This window comes from Aquarana catesbeiana, linkage group LG06 (genome assembly GCF_042186555.1).
Source record: "Aquarana catesbeiana isolate 2022-GZ linkage group LG06, ASM4218655v1, whole genome shotgun sequence".
Taxonomy (NCBI): Eukaryota; Metazoa; Chordata; class Amphibia; order Anura; family Ranidae; genus Aquarana; species Aquarana catesbeiana.
The window spans coordinates 348,765,986-348,786,123 of NC_133329.1; the positions used below are offsets into that span (position 1 = coordinate 348,765,986).

A 20,138-nucleotide genomic window follows, 5' to 3' on the forward strand; every position below is an offset into this window, starting at 1 on the left:
GCTGTAGCCTGCCTGCAGCCTCTAACCATCTCCTGTATCTTGCCCACACCCTCTAACCATCTGCTGTAGCCTGCCTGCAGCCTCTGACCATCTCCTGTATCCTGCCTGCAGGCACTAACCATTTGCTGTATCCTGCCCGCACCTTTTAATCATCTCCTGTATCCTGCCCGTAGCCTCTAACCATCTCCTGTATCTTGCACACACCCTCTAACCATCTCCTTTATCCTGCCTGCATCCTCCAACCATCTTCTGCATCCTCTCCGCAGCCTCTAACCATCTCCTGTATCATGTCCTTTTTTCAAGTTTCAGTAAAATATATGGCTTTGTCAGTACATTTCATGATTTTTGCCAGTAAAAAATTGGTACTGTTTGTAAATTTTGTTTGTCCTGTCAGTAAGTTTCACTTCGGGGGGGTTGGCAACACTGCTTACATTCAGTGTAAAGTGTCCCTTGTGCTGCTGCCTGCTGTTTTAAGCCAGACGTAGACGATTCGTATCTCAACCGGTTTAGCAGGACCTGGGTGAATTCGAACCATGTATGGGTAGGCTGAACGTACCCAAGTTGATCAATCAACCAATTTTGGTACAACCAGCCTGCTGGTTTTTACATGCTTTTATTACTTACCACCAAGGACAGCTTCTCTCACCCCCTACCGGGAGAACACAATAGCTCAGCGGGAGGGATTCCCCTGTCAACACTGTCTGTTGATGGGATAATTGAGTCTATGGCTAGCCTTTGTTAAAATCCAAAGTCTTCTAAACCCCCCCCCCCCCCCCCCCCAAACACACACCTCTGATAGCTGTAATCTATTGGTGCTGCAGGGGTTAATGCAAGTCAAAGAACCTGTCATAGGCAATCGTCAAAATTGCTATGTCGGTCATTTTTGCCTCTTCCTTCATTCATGTACTATAGCCTTCATCAATGAAGCGTGACTTACAAATACAGGAGGCAGACCTTTTATTCATCCGCTTGTCCTCCTTTAACAGACTGCTTCTTATTAATGGAAGTTAAAGTACAATTTCTATGAATGGAGGAGGTGGGTGGAAATGGCTGTACAATAGTAGGAGACTTATTATTTGTCTGTTCAGCACTGCACAACAAGATCTTCCAGAGACATATAACAACATATTTCAAGGACTATTAATAATAAAATTTCCTGCAAAGTAAAAGAAATTCCAGCAAGCAAATCTGCTAATATACAGTATAAAGCGCTTAACAATAGCATATTAGCACTTAATATTTTTATTTAACCATTAGTAAAACATATACAGTAGTATGAATTATTTTTCTTTATCCATTTGCTGCAACAAATAATCTGATCTCTATTTTTGCACCAGAGCACCATACAGACACATGAACAGTTATTTAGGATTATGAATATTTAAATTTCCTGCTGCCTGCACCACCAGGATTCTGCTCCAGTGACAAGAAATTTTCAAGTCTGCAGAGAAACTGACACATCCCAGAGTTTCAATTTCCTGTGTCCTCCAAAGAGCTCAGGGTTTTCACCTGTTGACCTCCATGCACAAAACACAGCAGAAAAAGAGATCACCAGGAGCAGGCATTGAGCGCTGCAGGGGATCCAGTAGACACTGCCTGAAGCATTGGTGTGTCTGTAGACCTCCCATGAAGACCTCTCATGGAAGGAGCGATGTTCTTTAGGTGTGAGCAGCAGGAAAGATGTGTGTTCTTTTAGAGGTTTTTTTATGATGCAATGACAAGTTTAAAGATAAAGGTCTGTGTGCAAAAAAATATTTTGATACATTTTCAATTCAACAAGCTCAATGATAATTCAATGATAAACTTGACTAATCATTCCTCTTACCCAGCATCTGAGCTGTTGCCACAAAGTACAGGATCCTTTTGACCTTCCATTTTATAAAACAAACCTGTTGGTGGAAAAGAAAAAGTTAAAGCAAAATACACAATGAACCTAAATATCAATGAAACAAAAAACAGATACATGTCAGACCTTAAATGTAATTGACTGAGACAAGATACCGGCACTTGCCTACAAAATTTCTATTTCATCTCATGCCCAAGAACACAATTACCGAATATTGTCTACTCTAGATGGTACCTCTGCACCACAATCCTACATACAATAAATCCTTCTATCCCTAACACATGTTGGAGATGTTTACAGGCCCCCAGCACTATGACCCACGTTTGGGGCACTTGTCTGCAGATCATCCCTTTTTGGGATAATATACTGCAACTGTATGACAAGCTTGTGGGCGATCGATTGCCCAATGAACCCTAAATTACTATGCCGTCTATGTTGCTAGGTTCCTATAAACTAGTGGACTCCAAACAGCTGCCTATGGGCCAAATGTGGCCCTTTGCTTGCCTTTATCTGGCTCTCGGGGCACTTTTCTTCCCACTAACACCAACAAGGGGGCACCATTCCTTCCACTGACACCAACAGTGGGGAACAACTCCTCCCACGGACACCAACAATGGGGCATTTTTCCTCCCATGACATCAGTGATGGGGCACTATTCCTCATTCTACTGACTACACTATGTAATTTTTTTTACTTCCAATGACGCAGGTACATTTTCTACTTCCACTGGCCACTCCGACCCCTTAAAGTCTAAGGCTCCACTCACACTTGTGCGACTTGTCATGGACATCAAAGTTGCATGACAAGTCATTCCCCATGTTTTCCAATGATACCCATTCGTATATGCGCAACATAAAGTTGCAGCAACTTCAAAGAAGTTCATGCACTACTTTGGTCCGACTTTTATGCAACTAAAAGGGCCATAGACTTCAATGTCAACCCTCAGAAGTTGCATGAAAGTCATACCTGAATGTTATACAATGCAACTTGTGTGCAACAGTCCATTATCACTGATCAAGGCCAAAGTCATATTCAAGTTGCACCCATCCCCTGCATCCTTGCCTTCCGTATGTATTCTCTACCTTTTCTCTTTACAATACCAAATATGCCCTCCTAGTTACTAAGGATGGCCTCTCCTATGAATAAATATAGATGTTTTCTGTTTTTGCTCATACTGTTAGGGAGTAATTTTCATAATCTTGTTACTCCTCTTTTACAATTGTACTTGCTATGCTGTTGGGTAACTGAAGGTAAGACAATATCCTGAGTTATTAGATACGGGCTGTATTACTGTACTTCCAAACCTCTGTGTTTGTTCTGATGTATTGAATACTCAAATGCATTGTACACAAAGTCTGCTTTTGTCCTGTATTGTTTGAAAATTCAATTAAAAAAAAGATCAAACATAAATGCCAGTCCCTTCTGTTCAGGGCTTCTCTTCACCTCCCTAAATTTCTCTTTTTTTCGTTATAACCCAACTACAGTTATAGCCCAACTCAAAACCTTTTTTTTTTACATTAATATATAGTAGAGAAGGGTTCGAACAGTACAAGAAATAGGAAATCTCTCCGCTTCCTGTCTATGTGATGAGTTTCATAACAGGAAATCCAGTGATTGAGGACACATTATATATAGTGGAGAAGGGTTAGAACCTCTGTCAGAATTTTGTGTGTTTTGTACAGGGTGGTGTGTGGTTAAGAAACAGCCAGACCAGAAATCCAAAAATGGCCTAAATCAGCATCTGAAAAAGATCCTTCTGACTACATATCGTCAAACTGTCCTTGGTGATGATCATTCAGCTTTTACAAAGTCCAGATTCTTTACTGATTTGTTTTTTTTAAGCTCTGAAAAATGTGGACCCTTTTAACCTCTGGCTTTATAGACTTTATACATGTGTAGCGCTACCCCCCAAGGGGCCACTGGAAATTTGCCCAGGTTCTTTCCCATTGGATTGCCTTACACCCAGGCACACAATCACAGTCACTCTTCTCCTCAAAAACCAGTCTAGGGGTGTTCTTTTTTTCTTGTTGCTTTTATTTTTGGAGTAACTGGGATGGTAACCCCCTTTCTGAAAAGCTAAAGCCGAAGTCCTTGTTTATAGCAAACTGTGGACTTGGTTTTGTAGTGGAATGATTTAAATTCAGACTTCCTTCTTTAACACAAGAGCAGAGTTCCTTCACATAGAATCATTTTGACTGAGCTCTTCAGAACACCAGCCAATGTCCCCTTTAGACAAACACCCAGCTGACTCTTTAGCAAAAGAGGGGTAGCAGCAGCCCAAAAGTCTCTCACAGCAGTCTGTACGTCCAAAATGTCCAGGGACAGTTGGTTACCTCCTTACAACTTCGAGCGAACACCTTTTCTCCAGTGATACCCGACTAGATCTTCAGCAGCCCCTTGGAAGTGTAGCAATATGGACTACAAGCATAAAGCACCCTACCTTCTATTGTTTTGGAGTTTTGACTGTCCCTCTAGTGATCCAGTGACATCATATCTGTGTGCCAAATAAAAGGATTGTGGAATGGATAGTCGTCCTGTCAGATAATTGCTTTGCACGATTATGTGCCAGGACTACATATCCCAGAAATCTTTGCTGCCAGCTGAAGATTGCTGGGAGTTGCTATAAAAGCAGCAGAAGCACGCAGGGAACTCTCTTCCTCCTGGGCCTGACGCAAGATGGACCTCTCTGTGCAACAGAGAGAGAGGTCGCGGCCTAGCACGCGGAGTATGACTTTCCAACCCGTGGCCTGAAGGGCCTAGCTCTGCCAGTCGTTGTCAGACATCCCTTCCATCACCACCCCGGTCGCCTGCCAGCCAGTGTGTGTGTCAAGCGCCACGTCTGGGAGATCGAGACGGCAGGTCCGCTGCACGAGTGTCGCTACACAAGTTCCTGTCCGGAAGACATTGGAGTGATCTGGTCATTGGTGAGAGGGCAAATAGCTCAACCTTTATCCATTCTTTGTCACAATCACATTGAGACACTTTGCACAGATATCTTTACCCTGAGGATACTTTACTGCATTATTTGAACACTGTGCTTAGACATCTTTAGCTTTCTCTACTATAAGGAATTTATTGTCCCATTACACCCAATCGGATTACAATTAATGAACTCCAACTAGCCGGTGAAGAACATCAGATCTGCAACATAGACTTTATTGCCATTATTTGTAGCAAGGCCCTTATAATATTCTTCCATAGACCCGCTCTCCCCGTTAGATGAGCGTTATAGGCTGGCCAGGTTCCATCTTTAATCGAGTGACAGTATAAGCAGTTAGCTGTACTATCTGTCATGGGGCAACTTTATTCCTAAAAGAAGTGTACATATGCTGTATGCAAAGTATTGTCACTGTAAAATATTGTTTGTGCATTTCAGAGGAATTCTTTTGCTGAGTTGGCGCTGTCGCCTAGAACTCAGCAGATTTATTACCTCCAATTTGTGATAACTTCCTCTTTCTTTGGTTCAAGTAAACTAATCATAGAACCTAAATACCTTGAGTTGTCTGATTATTGCTTTACAGTGACAGAAAGATGTCTGAACCCAGAGTGTCAGGTGGGATGGAAAGTTCACCTGGTCATGGCCGTGCAGATGAGCAGGTAATACTAAGCAATTCTCTAGGGGACCGTGCTACAGTAGCTTCAGCATTCAGGCTCTTAGATCACCTACCTGGCCTCACAAGCAGCAAGCACATGGCAGCATTGCCCTGGAAGGTAGCAGCCCTCAGGGATGGACTGATCCTCTGCAGGAAAATACCCAAAAGCTCAGTCTCTCAGAGTATTTCAGCAGACTCTCAGAAGCCTTAAGGGCCCTGCTCCAGGGGATTGGCCAGGGCTGCATAAATCTTCATACTACCATCTGCATAGCTCCACAGCTATGTTCCAGAGAATTCTACAGCTCTCTGGGAGCAATCATAACATAACAAATGTAGCCAAACTGGTTACAGTGAGGCAAACTAAATTAAATTTCCCTAACAAAAACACAGCTCCACTGAACACAGTAAGCCAGCACTAAATCTAACTATTCAAGCTTTTTATCTTTTGAATAATATTTTGCAATATATTTAGGATGTTGGCACACTCATACCTATCTGTATCCACAACGCCATCCTGTGGTGATGCATTTAAATTTAAACTAAATCTAACTAATCCTAGCACCTATCTAGGAGGGTGTCAGGAAAACGGCAATAGTTTACCGCTCATCTGAAAGAAACCTTAGGGGGATATAACCTCAATTCATGTCCAAGTGACAGGTGTCAGACAGAACAGGAAGTGAGGGGAAATTGTCAGGGCTGGGCTCAGGCCTTCCTTCTCAAAGCTGGCGGCTAATTGCCATCTCCTTTCTCTCCACAGTGACTCATTTGTTGATGATAACCTGCTCGTCAGTCCTGCCTACTTAAGCTGTCTAGCCCAGATGATCTCTGCCTTCACCTTGGTCACATCTCTAGAGACGCTCACCTGTGTTCCTGTTAAAGACTTGCTTGGCTGACATTCCTTCTGGCTCAAGATCCTGCTTGCTGTTTTACTATGCTCATCTCTGGCTCCCTGGAGTTTTGGCTTGTCTGACTATCCGTTCTGGTTCCTGAACTCTGGCTATGTTTTGACTACGTTTACTCCGTTTACCTTTATTATTATTATTATTATTATTATTATTATTATTATTAAACAAGTGTGATTTAACTGTACTTCTGTCTCTGTCTGATTCATGGTTTCTGAAACAAACAGCACATAAATCCTAAAAATGTAAAAAATTTAAATGGACAATCTACATGGAGTTTGCCGGTTATCCCAGTGTTTTTGTGGGACCAGACCTGTGGTAGGATAATTAGCTCCTGCCTAAATTGACCCTAGTATGTATGTATGATAGGAACCTTAAATTGTGAGCTCCTTAAAGTGTTACTAAACCCAGGAGCCTGCATTCACGATATCTGGTCTCCCACAATACACAGAATATGAAAATGCAATTATTTTTAGTAAATATAAACTGCTAAATACCTTTTCTCATCAGCAGAATATGGCAGACTTCTATCAGTGTCTGGTTAAAGCTTGTAGGAGGAGTTTTCATTCTCCTCTAACTGTACTCCTGAGGCTACAGGACCCCTGACCCTCTGTCTGGACAGTGCTGATTGGCCCTGTACTGATCACATGCACCCTCCCAAGAAAAAACAAACTAGCAATACACAGGAAAACTGAGCATGTGCAGAGTGACTCCAAAGGCTGTGTCTTATAAGGAGATGGATGGGGGACAGAGGAAGAGGGGAGGATCAGAGAAGACAGTGTCAAACAGCCTTTTTACACAATGAAGAGGATTAACCCCTTAGGTTCCACAGTGAGTATAACAAGCATGCTTTACTGCATATACAGACTGATTTTACTGTTGTGGGTTTAGCAACACTTTAAGGGCAGGGAGTGATATGAATGTGCAATATATAAAGCACTGCGTAAATGCTGGTAATAAATAACAATAATGCTACTCTAAGGCTACTTTAACGCTGAAAGCATTGGGCGTCGGTGGTAAAGCGTCACTACTTTTAGCGGCGCTTTTCAGATGCTAGCGCTCTGCTTTTAACCCCCACTAGTGGATGAAGAAAGGGTTAAAAGCGCCCATGTTGGGGTGCTGCAGGCACACCGCACCAGTGTGAAAAGTCACACTGAAATGAATGGGGAGGCAGTTTTTAGGTGTTAGAGGCTATTTCTAGTCCTAAAGCGCCTGAAAACTGCCTCGGTGTGAAAGCAGCCTGCAGGCAGAAATTAATAATAAAATGCGTGCAATAGACATATTTTTATTATATAAGTTGTTTAGAGAAGATTTGTAGTTATAAGGACCTATACATAAGGTGACCCGGAGAATCATCCGAGAAATGTGGCCTAAGCATAAAATTATCTAAATAGCTTTTAGATTTTTCAAATGCGTTGTGACATTTTTGAGCATGCATTTTAAAGTCCAGGTAATAAAAAGAAAAAAAAGCCAGGGCAAAAGCTTCCTGTTGTGTGAAGCAGAGATATTCCAAAATGGGTGGTGGCTCAGGGCTGGTTAAATCATGAGCTGGCTTTTCCTGGAAAATCCGATCAAGAGAATTCCTCCTCGTAGTTTTTAATCACCCCAGAAGGCCATCACAAAAATGTCATTGTCTCACAGCTGGATTCCCAAATTCCACAATTTGGCTTTGAATAGCCATAGGGTGTTTATTTAATCTAATATGACTATGATCTAATAATCTTGTATGGTAATTGAAATCATGGGCTTGCTGAGTTTAGCGCTTTAACGTCTGAAATCCTTTGTGTTTTCGATCACGGTTTTGTCTGTCTCACTCTCTCACACTGCGTCTCATCTGTTCTGTGTTTAAGGCTATTCAGGGGCTCTGCCCTCATCAGCCAGGGCTGGTGCATCTGTCGGAGTTAGTTTGTGCTGATTCGTAGCTGTGTCTGTTCCTGGGTTTGGGTAGTCCTTTGTGGGGTCAACTCACTATTATTTATCTCATGCGATACTAGTGTCACCAGACCTATTTGCATAAATTATCACATGCAATAATTTAAGAGGCAATTCATTAATAAAGAAAAAATATTAAATGTGGGATAAATAGCGACAAAGTTTCATTAACCAGTTGAAGACCAGGCATTTTCTGGCACTTTTTGACATGTGAAAATCCATTTGTTTTTTGTTTTTTACTAGAAAATTAGTTTGAACCCCCAAACAGTATATATATATTTTTTAAAAGCAGAGGTCCTAGAGAATAAATTGGTGGGTTTTTAAATTTTTTATGTCACACGGTATTTTCACAGCTGTTTTAGGGGAAAAAATACACTTTTTTTTCATTTTAATGCCAAAACACACAATAATTAACCCATTTTTTTGTAAAATATAAAAGATGATGTCACACTGAGTAAATAGATGCCAAACATGTTACGCTTTAAAATTGTGCATACGCCCGCACAACGGCGACAAACGTAAATTTTACTATCCAACGCTTTAAAAGCCTTTACAGGTTACCACGTTGGATGCACAGAGGAGTCCTAGGGCTAGAATTACTGCCTATGATCTGACATTCGTGGTGATACTTCAGGGACCGACGCACGCATTCTCCTTTGGGGCACTTTAATTTTTTTTATTATTCATTTATATATTATATATTATATATAATATATATATCCATATATATATATATATATATATATATATATATATATATATATATATATATATAGATATAGATATAGATATATATCTAGATATACAGTAGATATATAATTTTTTTTATATAATTTTTTTTTTTACACTGTTGCTTTAATTTTTATTTTATTTTTTCCTTTTAATCACTTTTAATGCTGTCCCAAGAAAGGTAAACATCCATTGGGACAGCAATAGGCACATGACAGGTACTCTTTACGAAGGGATCTGGGGTCTATAAGACCCCAGATCCCTCCTTTGCACTTGAAAGCATTCAAAGTGCCAAGATCAGCGTTTTTGAATACCTGAAATTTTCTGGCGCCTTTAAGTTTCCAGTAAACCGGGAGTAATGTCATGACGACGTTTCCGGGTTACCATATCCGAGACCCGATCGAAGCCGATTCCAGCTTTGTTCAGGACTCTGGCCAGCCACCGGACATGCCGGCTGGTCGCTCGGGTCTCCAGATGGAACGGTAGAGCCAGAGCGAGCGGCGGAAGGCAGTGGGAGGGGGGGTTTTAGCTATGGGCGCTTCCAGGTGTGGGACAGCGTGTGATTTACACGCTGTCCTGCACCCACAACAGCATGAACCTAGCCTTAGTATGTCTTCATGGATTTGGGTGCAGTGTTGCAGCCTGTGAAAAAAACGGAAATAACAAATAAAGAAAAATAAATTAGGTGCCAAATACTAGAAAATTTTAGGGGCTTGTTTATACTTGTGTTGAGCCACATTTTTACTGCCCCCCCCCAACCCATCTGCCTGTAAGTGCTTTTAAAGGGTCATTGTTTTTTACCCTCATACACCTTCAGTGCCTGCAGCTTCCCCAATACTTACCCGAGCCCGATCCAGTGATGGGCACGAGAGCAGAGCCTCTCCCGGGTCTCTCTCTCCTCTTGACTGAGACACAGCCAGTGAGGAGGGAGTGAGGGTGGGACTAAGCCATGCTCTGTGTGTCCCATAGACACAAAAAGGCGGCTTGCGAGCGGGCACGCAAACGTGCCCCTAGAGCAAGCAGCTTGCTATGGGGGCACTTGGCAGGGGGGGAGGGGCCAAAAGTGCCGTGGGGGACCCAAGAAGAGGAGAATTGGGGCTGCTCTGTGCAAAACCAGAGCATGTAAGTATGATGTGGTTTTTTTTACAGAATTTTAAAGTATAACTAAAGGCAGAGCTTTTTTTTTTAGTTTTGGATAAAATGGAGAGGGATTGGAACACCTGTCAGTTTTTATAGCTGTCTGTGTCCCCATTAGGGAGATCCACCCTCTCTATTTGTCCTGTTTACTATTATCATTGATAGTGAAAATAAAAGAAATTCCCAAATTTTGGGTTGTCCCCAGAAAAGTAATAAAGGGAAAATCTTCCAATGGTGACACTAGTTCTGGTGACCCGAGTGTCCCCAAGGGATTCCCTTAATTTGCAGTGATTTCCTCTCACTTCCTGTTTGGCTATGGGACAGGAAGTGAAGGAAAACCTCGATAATGGGGCACAGATGGTGAAAAAAAAAATCTGACAGAGGTTATAGCCCTCCCTTACTCTATCCAAATTGAAAAAAAAAAAGTTTTGTCTATAGTTCTACTTTAAGGGGAAAAAAAATCAAACAATTATAACCACATTAAGCTGCAAAAGGCAGTGGATAGGGGTGTTCACATGCCACAGCAAAAGTGATCCCCCCTGAGTATTGTCTGCTGAACATGACCCATTCAAGCGCATAGGGTTGCCCTGAAACCTCGCGCAATGCACATGGTTGGGGCCTGGTGGTGAGGCATTTACTGGGTTAAACCAGGCAGTGAGAAGGTGACTTATCGCCTCCTCGCTTCCTTGTCAAATGCCTCTGAAAAACAATCACTTTTTAGAGGAGCATCACCTTCTGCTGCTAGTGTAAACATAGTCTGAGTCATACATTAAATAAGGTATATTTTTTGGTACATCGATAATACATGGCATATTTAACTCTTAATGAGTTAAGCAGTCTGTCTTGTCCTGATCCCACCTGTGTAGGTAGCACTCTGTTCCTGTCTATATGTCTGCATTTGCCCAGCTAGGCAATCAGGAGTTCCATACTTGGAGTTTTCCTGTAGTAAAAGTACATCTAATTCTTCAACGGCTCTGGCTAAGACCCAATGTACCGGTCTCTGCCACTTTATATCAGTTGGACATACACTCCTGCATGTCTACCCTGACCCTGTACCTGCTTTTCTGTGTCTGCACTGTGCTCAGATCTCTGTTCCTGCTGTGCCCAGGATTTTCTCTTATCTGATCCTTTGACCCCAGGAGATTCTGAACCCCCTAGACATGACCAGCAGTTCTCTGTAACAAATTGGTCATTTCCATGTACGAAAAAAATCCCACACAGCTAGTTTCTGACAAATAAAGAACATATTTTCTAACCTGACAGGCAGTTATTGATGAGAGATGTCATCAGTGTGAGCAATTGTACAAGGATGGCCCGTTTAAAATGAGTGCATACTTATTCTACAACACTACAGCCCATGAGAGACCTTGGCCTACAGAAGCATGTTTGTCCATTTATCTAGCTACTTTCTTTAGCCTTGCATCAATTATGTTTTTTTTTTTTTAACAGGACAAGATCGATAGCCCCATTTTCAACCTGCAACCGTGAGGACAAAGGCATCTCTTTTCTTCCCGAGTAATCACCAGTGAACCTCCAAAATTCCATGGACATCTAGACATTGCAGTTACTATACAGCTTAAAGAATGTTGACACCCCTACACATTACCCTTAATACTACAGCATACAAAGACATTTTAGATAATTGTGTACTTCCAACATTGTAGCAACACTTTATGGAAAGCCCTTTTTTTTGTTCATTAGGACTATGCCCCCATGAGTAGAGCCATGTCCAGAAGAACATGGTTTAATGAGCTTGGTGTGCAGGAACTCAAGAAGCACATATACAGCCCTGACCTCAAAACTACTGAACACTTTTGGAGTGAACCCAAATGCTGTTGTCTAGTTAACATCAGTGCCTGGGCTCAAAAATTCCCTTTTTAGATTAATGGTCACAAATTTTCACAAACACACTTCAATATCTTATGGAAAGCATTTTCAGAAGAATGGAAGTGAGAAGAAAGGGGGTGGGGTGAGCATCAAGTTCATATAGGTACTGTATGATGATCAGGCGTTCACAAACTATTGACATATATTGTAGCTATGATACTGTCATCATTGTTCTCATGGTCATTTGACTATGCAAATCCATTCACTTTAAAGAGGAGGGGAGAGAATTTTTTTTACCCGTGATGAATAATTTTCAAGTAACTCATTAAATTCCTGAATAGTGAGTTTTTTGCATTTTGAGTGCTGATAAATTTTTTATGATATACACTCTCAATCAAAAATGCAGTGGATCATAACATACTGTATGAACAAACTTCATAAATGTGATTGTATTAATAATGCAAATCTACAGTGCCTCCTTGTGTGCTTTATCACATCAACGTGTTTAAATGGCATTTCATCATGTCCACTGTGCATCTTGATTTTTTTTAATACAGTATGCTACTGAAAGAGACTTTACAGGTCAGATAAGAAAAAACGCATATGAAATTAAAGTCAAACACAAAATGTGTTTCTGTAGATATTCTGTATTCACATTTACTGTATTGATGTGTCAAATGCAAAAAATAGAGCATGCTAAATTTAGCAAAAGGGGCAGTTCAATCTGAATAAAGTGCTCAAAATCTGAAGGTAGAGCCTCATAGAAACTGAAAGTACTGTCAATTTTAGTATGCCTAATTTAGTTCCTAATGTGTTTTGAGCAGCATATGTAAATATAGCCATAGCTCCCAACTGTCCCCGATTTTGAGGGACTGTCCCTTATGTAAAAGAAAGTACCTTTGTCCGTTCTTACCCATAATGTGTGCCTCATTCTGGTCTGATCTGTATAGTTGTATATAAAATGCACTATTTGTCTATTAAAAAGTGTTTTACAGTACTAAACCTTTCATCCAATTTCTAAATTGCTGCCTTTGTAAACGTAAAAGCCAATATAATGGAATAGTAGTGGTTAAAAAAAAAAAGAAGCAATTGTGGGTTTAACCAATATTTTTTTGTATAATTCTCCTTTTAAGGGGGTGTGGCAGGGTGTGTCCTATGCCTACATACTTTTGCTAATACGTGTCCCTCATTCTCATCTCAGAAAGTTGAGGGGGTATGCATAAGCCAAAGTAAGACTCTTCCTCTACATGTAGCATGAAATGAAATTCTGACCTCTCTTAATGGCTCTCAAATTGTTTTAATTGTGACTGAATAGGTCTTTAAAAATGTATCCAATTCCTTGAATTCCTCCTAAAAAAATAAAAATAAAACAGCACATCTTGGTATGTGAGTGAGCGTAAGCACTCATGTGCCTACAACCTCAAAAATGTACAGTATATCTGCTGTGTAAAATCTAAGGCTCTGCCGTCTGTGACTGTCAGTCTTGCCTTTCATCAGGTTTGGAGAGGTCACTACTGTGGTGCTCACAGTTAAGGAAGCAAAACTCTACTCGTCTACCAAGCAGGAACTCCCACACTGAGACCATGCAGAACAAGGCATATAAATCAATAGTGGTGAAAAGATCAACTGCAGGGAGACCACAGGCAATATTGGTGACTAGTCCTTTGCCCTATTCCCGACTTAGTTTGAACACAGCTTCCAGAGTTACAACCTCTTTAACAGACCACTGATGCCTCTATAAATGCGACCATTCATTGCCGACATATATTGTATATATCAGCCCCTGCAAAAGTATTTAGGTGAACCCAGCCTTTGTTCGTACAGATGAAAGCAACAGGATCACGTAACACTTTGCTGAAATTACCCAGTTCAAGAACAGGTGCATATTCATTAGTCACTTTAAAAATCTCAAAGTGTATGGGTGTTCTTAGGCAATGGGCAAATATGAACGATATGCTCTCAAATCACTTTTTTTGGTGCATCCCGTTGATCAAATTCTTGGTGGCCTACTTATTTTGCTGTGCTTAGTCTCATTTACAAAACAGCTTGAAAGATACAAAGCAGTCAATGTCTGGCCAAGGACTAGCAAATGACATGCCCTTAACAAATATGTCTGCTTAGGGCTGTGATTGTGCTGTAATCAGCTGGGAGCATGCAGTTTTTGTTTGTGTGTATGCTCTTGTTTTTTATGTGTGTATGTTTATTAGAATGCACACCATGGCTCAGTTGCAGAATGTCTGGTGGTCCTGGCATAGAGTGCACCGCTACAACGCGGGCTGATCGATGGCCTGTCTCGGGAGGAGACAAGCATGAACTAATGTACGTCATTTAGCTCAGTCTACAGATGAACAGCAATGAAACAATTTGTTTCCGAGCAGCATGGAGAGCACAGCATTGTACAGTGTAATCTAATAATGGCTACCAGTACAGCTTCGGGCTTGAAAGACATCGTAGATTAACATCACTCATCTATCTGGAACCAAAGTGCAATTTATTTGTTATAGGCTTATCTGCAAGGGAATTACTGGATATACAAATTGGCTATTTTTATTTTTTAACTCGATGGTCTCCATTCGCTAAAAAGCGAGACTGACCCACTTATATAGCAACAAAAGTGTGACATAAAATGTGTCAAGATCAGTAATACGTCCTCTTATAGGAGCTACTCTAGGGGCTTTGCAACGGTGCAAGGCTGCCAGCAGTTCAGACTTTGCCCTCTCTCGATTCTATCCAGTAATTGTTAACCCTTCTTTTATACCAGGGTTAACAGACGTGATATTTAAACAAGTTAAGCTTATCTAGGCATTTTTCGACTTCACAATTTCATGTCTGGTCGGAAGATAAAAGGTATATCAACCATACAAGCGCTGTTTTCACCACCCTTAGAGGACTGGCAGCAACAACAGCTTATCTTTTTTTACTACCCTGTCCCATCAAGGGATTAACATTTGCTCTAATACTTCCTTTGAGGATCTCTGTCTGGTCCCAGACCCCACATCCCATGTGGTCTCAGCTACTTACAAATTACTAAGCCGACCAGATTAATCTTTTGTACCTCCGTATCTACTTAAATGGGAAGGGAGTTCTCGGCGGAACAACGGGACCATATTAATTAACTTTGCTCACAATTCCTCCATTGCAAGCAAATACCAAGAGTTGGGCTATAAAATGCTCACCCTCACCCATTGGTATAGAGTCCCGGCCCAGTCGGGGAAGCTCTACCCAGAAGCAATGCACATTTTCTGGTGCTGCAAAGAGGAGGAAGGTACTGTCCTCTATGTCTTCTGGTCTTGTAGAAAGCTAGCCAACTATCGGTCTCAAGTCAGGGAGACTATCAAACATCTGATGGATTTCGACTTAGGGGAAGACCCAGCCAAGTACTTACTGCACCACTCTGACCTCTCAAGGAAATGCTAAAAAAATTGTTGAATGCTGCTCGGGAAATTCACTCAATGGAAAGCATCTTAGCATTGATAGCCTCGCTTTGAGGCAAAGAGGAGAAGTCGTAAATGGTTCTATTGGACCCTCTTCCCCTGGTCAAAGGAATATGCATTGATCGTGCACTCAGGGTATTGAGATTTCCCTTTACCCTCTCCCTTCTCAATCCCCCTCTCCCACCCCCCTTTTTTTCTTCCCCCCCACAATTCTCCTCGCTTGTTTCCTTTTGTCTATCTTTTTTTATGTGTTATTTTGTTAAAAAAATACAGATGGGATGAATACAGATGTATGCTCTGACCCTGAAGGTCAACTTTACACTCTATGGACAGGAAGGATCTCTGTTTTGTCTATTATGTTTTATTGCCTTTGAAATGGCTTATGTTGACCTCTATAATTGTTTTTGAGGCATTAATATCTGAATGTACATTTGTTAAATAAAGAGTGATAAATAAAAGATCAGTAATACTAAGGCAGAATATTACAGGAGCTTATGAGCCTGTCAACACTAGTTTTAAGCTAAAATGGGCCGGTGCCCATTTTTCCTGTCCGTTTTTTAACATTGTTGAAAGTGTACAAAGTTAAACTCCATTCAAGTCTCTGCACTGTAATGCATTGTGCTGTACGGTGACTTGCAGTGCCATTCGAAGTTCTTGGGGAGTGTTCATTGTAGGGTGAACAAGGCAAATAAAAAAACAAGTTTTCTATGTGCCCTTGCCGTTACTGGCATTGATCGCAAGCAGAAAAACGCCAGTTACTATACATATTCTGAATGGACCCTAATACTTAAAATGTAAAGCCAAAAAGTGTTGTGTTTTTTTTCCATTTTGAAAGGTTCTAGCCTTCCTGTACTCTACTAACTTAATTTCCTGTCTGGTAAAACATGGTCAGCAGGATAGGAAGTGAGGGGAAATCTGTGTCAGCGGGCTTTGAGCTTGTGAGATGGTATCAGTTTGAGATGCTTCTGAGTTCATTGACTGGTAGGTAATCTCCTTCTGATCTGCATTTGACCTGCATCTAGGTAAAAAAAGCCTGTTTACACAGGTCCTAACAGATTCTTGAATAGCAAACTGGAACCTGAACACGTTCTACCCTTCCCCACTCTATACAAAATTGTTTTGGCTGGACATACTTTTTAATTGTCTTTTTTTTCCTTGAAAAAATTGAGTTTTCTGTGGTTTCCTCACTTCCTGGCAAAATGTTGTCAGCGGGTAGTGAGGGTAACTTTCGCCAACTGGGATTTCACCCTTCTCCACTGGACATTCCCTTTAATGGTCTTTGTGTTCAATGGACTCATTGCATTTAAGATTTATAGCTCTTGGCAACTCCAGCAACAAACAAGGCTACCAGTTCCAACCAACTGCCATGGTTATTTTAAAGCCAAATGATGAGGTCAACCCCCCCCCCCCTTCCCATATACACACACTTCTTCATAAAGAAGGCTTCATAATGCAGGATATGACCTTGTAGCAACATTCACATACAAAACTATTGCATAAACAGGGGTCTCTCAAAATTAGTAACCTATAGGAACCATGACATGGCTTCTATAAAGTAGTACTTATGACCTATAAGACTAATACAGTGTATGTAAGGGCAACTTTTTTGGTTTTGGTAGAATGAGGAAGGGTTAGACCTTGTGTCGAGATGTTATTGCTTTCAATGCGCCAATAGGGAGACAGACCCCTCTATTTGTTCTGGTGACCACTGTTACAGAAAAAAATCTAACATCTTTTCCGGTGACAGCTTTATACAGGTAAGAAGAGAACTCGTTCTCGAGGGAACTTCTCTAACTTCCAGATGTACCTCCGGAACAGGAAATCTCTCCAATGGAACAGAGACAGCAGAAAAAAAAACTTGACAGGGTTTTAAGCCCTTCCCCACTCAAAGAGGAACTGTAGTCTGCTCACATAATTTGTAATAAAAACATCTTTGCCATTCAGAAGCTTCCCTCCAACCACTTTGCATATTATTTTATATATACTGTGATTCTATACTTGCCAAATATGCTGCAGAAAACTTCCTCCACTAAGTCTGGCTGCAGCCATTTTAACTGTGGGCAGCTGAAGCTGCTGCCTGTTCACTTCCTTGATTTACACAGAGGCACACCTCCAGCTCTACAGCTCTCATTGGCCCTCTTATGACTCACCCCCCCCCCCCCCCCCTTCCTTCCTGTCAACCTCTCACAAGAGTGAGAGAGCTGTGCATGATGTCATAAGCCTAGGCTAAGGACCAGACAAGAAAGAGGAAGTGGGCTGTATAAGGTATTTACTGGCAGAAAAAAAAATGTTTTACTGTCCAATGTTAAAACAACAAGAGCAGAAGATTTAATAGATGGAAAGTTGAAAAAATGACTGAAGAGCCGCTTTAACCCAAAACTAAAAAAAGGTTTTGACTTTACATACATTTTAAGGAGTTTCAACGGCTTCTCATTTTAAAACAACATTCTGCATCACTGTTAAAGGCCAGTAATCATAAAATACAACTTTTGTTCTTTAACATAAAATAGTACATGCACATGCAATAGAGCATAACACTCCTAAATCATTTCTTAGCCAGCCAGAGCTAGGCAGAAAAAAATGGGTGCACTTTATGGCACTTTTACCCTAACAACTTAAAGAGTCTGGAAGATTGTAAACTTTTAGTTGCTAATAGGGGGCTCCTCTTTCTCAGACTACCTAATGAATATTTTATGTATTGTGTTAAAACTTCAAGTTTCAAACTTACTTTCATCTTTTGCATATTCTTCAAGGCTTATATTAGGAGGTAACTCTGATGGCAGGTGCATGCATTTATTCCGTAGGTGTCCCATGAATAGCTGCAGTCCAATCAGCGCAAACACACTCAGACAAAACACTGTGAGAATCATCACATCTGAAAGCTTCTTAACCGACTGAATCAGGGCACCCACAATGGTCTTCAGGCCTAGAAAGGAAGCTCAAATAAGTCACGATCCTATGGAACACCCAGAAGTGATAGTTCAGTTTTTAGAAGATCCCGTGGTGCTAAATTACCCATTGGCATCTTTTATCTCTAAAGCTGAATGCACAATTACAATCTGATTGTATAATTAATGTAGAGAAGGTCCTCTCTGGTTGATTCACCCTACGTTCACACCTATGCATTTTTAGTGCGTTTTGCAGTTTGCAGAAACGCACTACAGTCCATTTAACATGGTTTCCTATGGTACTAGTTCACATCTATGCGTTTTGCCTTTTTGGAAAAGGTCAGGGTCTTTTTTCCTACGATTTGCGGCTAATAGACTTCAATGGAGCTGCAGCAGAAATGCAAGTGGTGCATCTTTGATGTGTTTTGTGTTTTTTATTTTACTACTGTATATAGCTGGTTGCTAAGCAAGGGGCCGGGAAGCTGACCTCCGTGTCCTTAGTAAACCAAAGAGTTATCAGCTTCAGTTATCAGGATCTGGGAGGTCTGATAAGCCCCCCACCCGCAGACCCTGACATCCACCGGGCAAGGGTTGTCAGGAAGAGGCCCTTGTCCTCATCCAAATTGGGGCAAGGTGCTTTGGGGTGGGGGGGCGCAGAGCCCCCCTGCCCCAAAGCACCCCCCCATGTTGAGGGCATGCGGCCTGGTATGGTTCAGGAGGGGGGGTGCTCGCTCGTCCCCTCCCTTTCCTGACCTGCCAGGCGGCATGCTCTGATAAGGATCTGGTATGGATTTTGGGTGGACACGACGCCATTTTTTATTTTGGTGTAGGGGTTCCCTCCGAGTCCATACTAGACACGAAGGGCCTGGTATGTACCTGGGAGGGGGGGGGGGGAACTCCCACGCCATTTTTTCCGCAAATTTTTTTGCCAGCAATTTTTTTTTTTAAATGAAGCTTTCAGCGCTGACAGCTGATGACTCATCAGTTAGGGACGCGGTGGCCCCCTCCTTAGAAACCAGCTTTATACAGTGTGTTTTACAGTGTGTTTAAAGAGAAAAAAAATGTAAAATGCAAAATGCATGAAAACTGCATGCAAAAATGCATGAAAAACGCTGGTTTAAAAACAAAAAATGCACTAAAAAACATGCCTGAAAAACGCATCAAATGCAGCCGCATAGGTGTGAACCTAGACTTACAGTATATTAAAAATATTGTTTAGGTAGGCTTTCAAGCTACGTAAATGAGATTGTACACAGGCAAACACAGCAGTTGCAGGAATACAACAAGGTGGACAGACAAAACCCACAAATTACCTTTAGGAAATATTGCCACCAGAAAACCAGGGGTTTTAACTATTTCCTACTTTACCAATACCAACAAAAATGGCTATATGTATATTTTAATATAAAGCAGACCTTTAGCTTACAACATCACATTTTGCAAAAATAATTGCAAGATATGATGTGAGGAGCTTTTACAAAAGGGTGTGCCTAGGGCAGTACAGCCCTGCTGTCATCCATGGGGGTTTAAAGAACAATACAGAATGTCATAATTATTAGATTCATTCAGGTGGCAGTCTGTTTGCGCTGAGTAGGTTTATGTGCAAATTTGTATTGTTTGAATGCAGAGTACCTTCAACCTTCAAGGCCTTATGCATACTGGGTGTTAAGCCCCAATGCATGCGAGCCGGGTGCCTTTGAGCAGGTATACAGTCCAGCCCCACTGCCGGCAACCTGTAGAGTTTCATGAGAAGCTGAAAGTTGCTGCCAATAAACAGTGCACCCAGTGGTACTAACAGTACATGCCCAAGGATGAATAGCTGGAACGCATGAAGTCTGCGCTGTCACTTC

General features: G+C 41.4%; 1 protein-coding gene across 4 annotated transcripts in view; it reads right to left on the reverse strand.

Moving 5' to 3' along the window:
* Nucleotides 1–20,138, reverse strand: part of LOC141147039 (sodium channel protein type 2 subunit alpha-like) — a 265,941-nt gene that overhangs the window by 134,207 nt on the left and 111,596 nt on the right. For 3 of the 4 annotated variants that reach the window (XM_073634017.1, XM_073634014.1, XM_073634015.1), the window contains 2 exons: nucleotides 18,129–18,326; nucleotides 1,826–1,889 (listed from right to left, as the gene is read on the reverse strand). In XM_073634017.1, the coding sequence (XP_073490118.1) occupies nucleotides 1,826–1,889; nucleotides 18,129–18,326 (262 nt within the window). The remainder of the gene's footprint in view (nucleotides 1–1,825; nucleotides 1,890–18,128; nucleotides 18,327–20,138) is intronic. The other variant, XM_073634016.1, reaches the window with a different exon arrangement.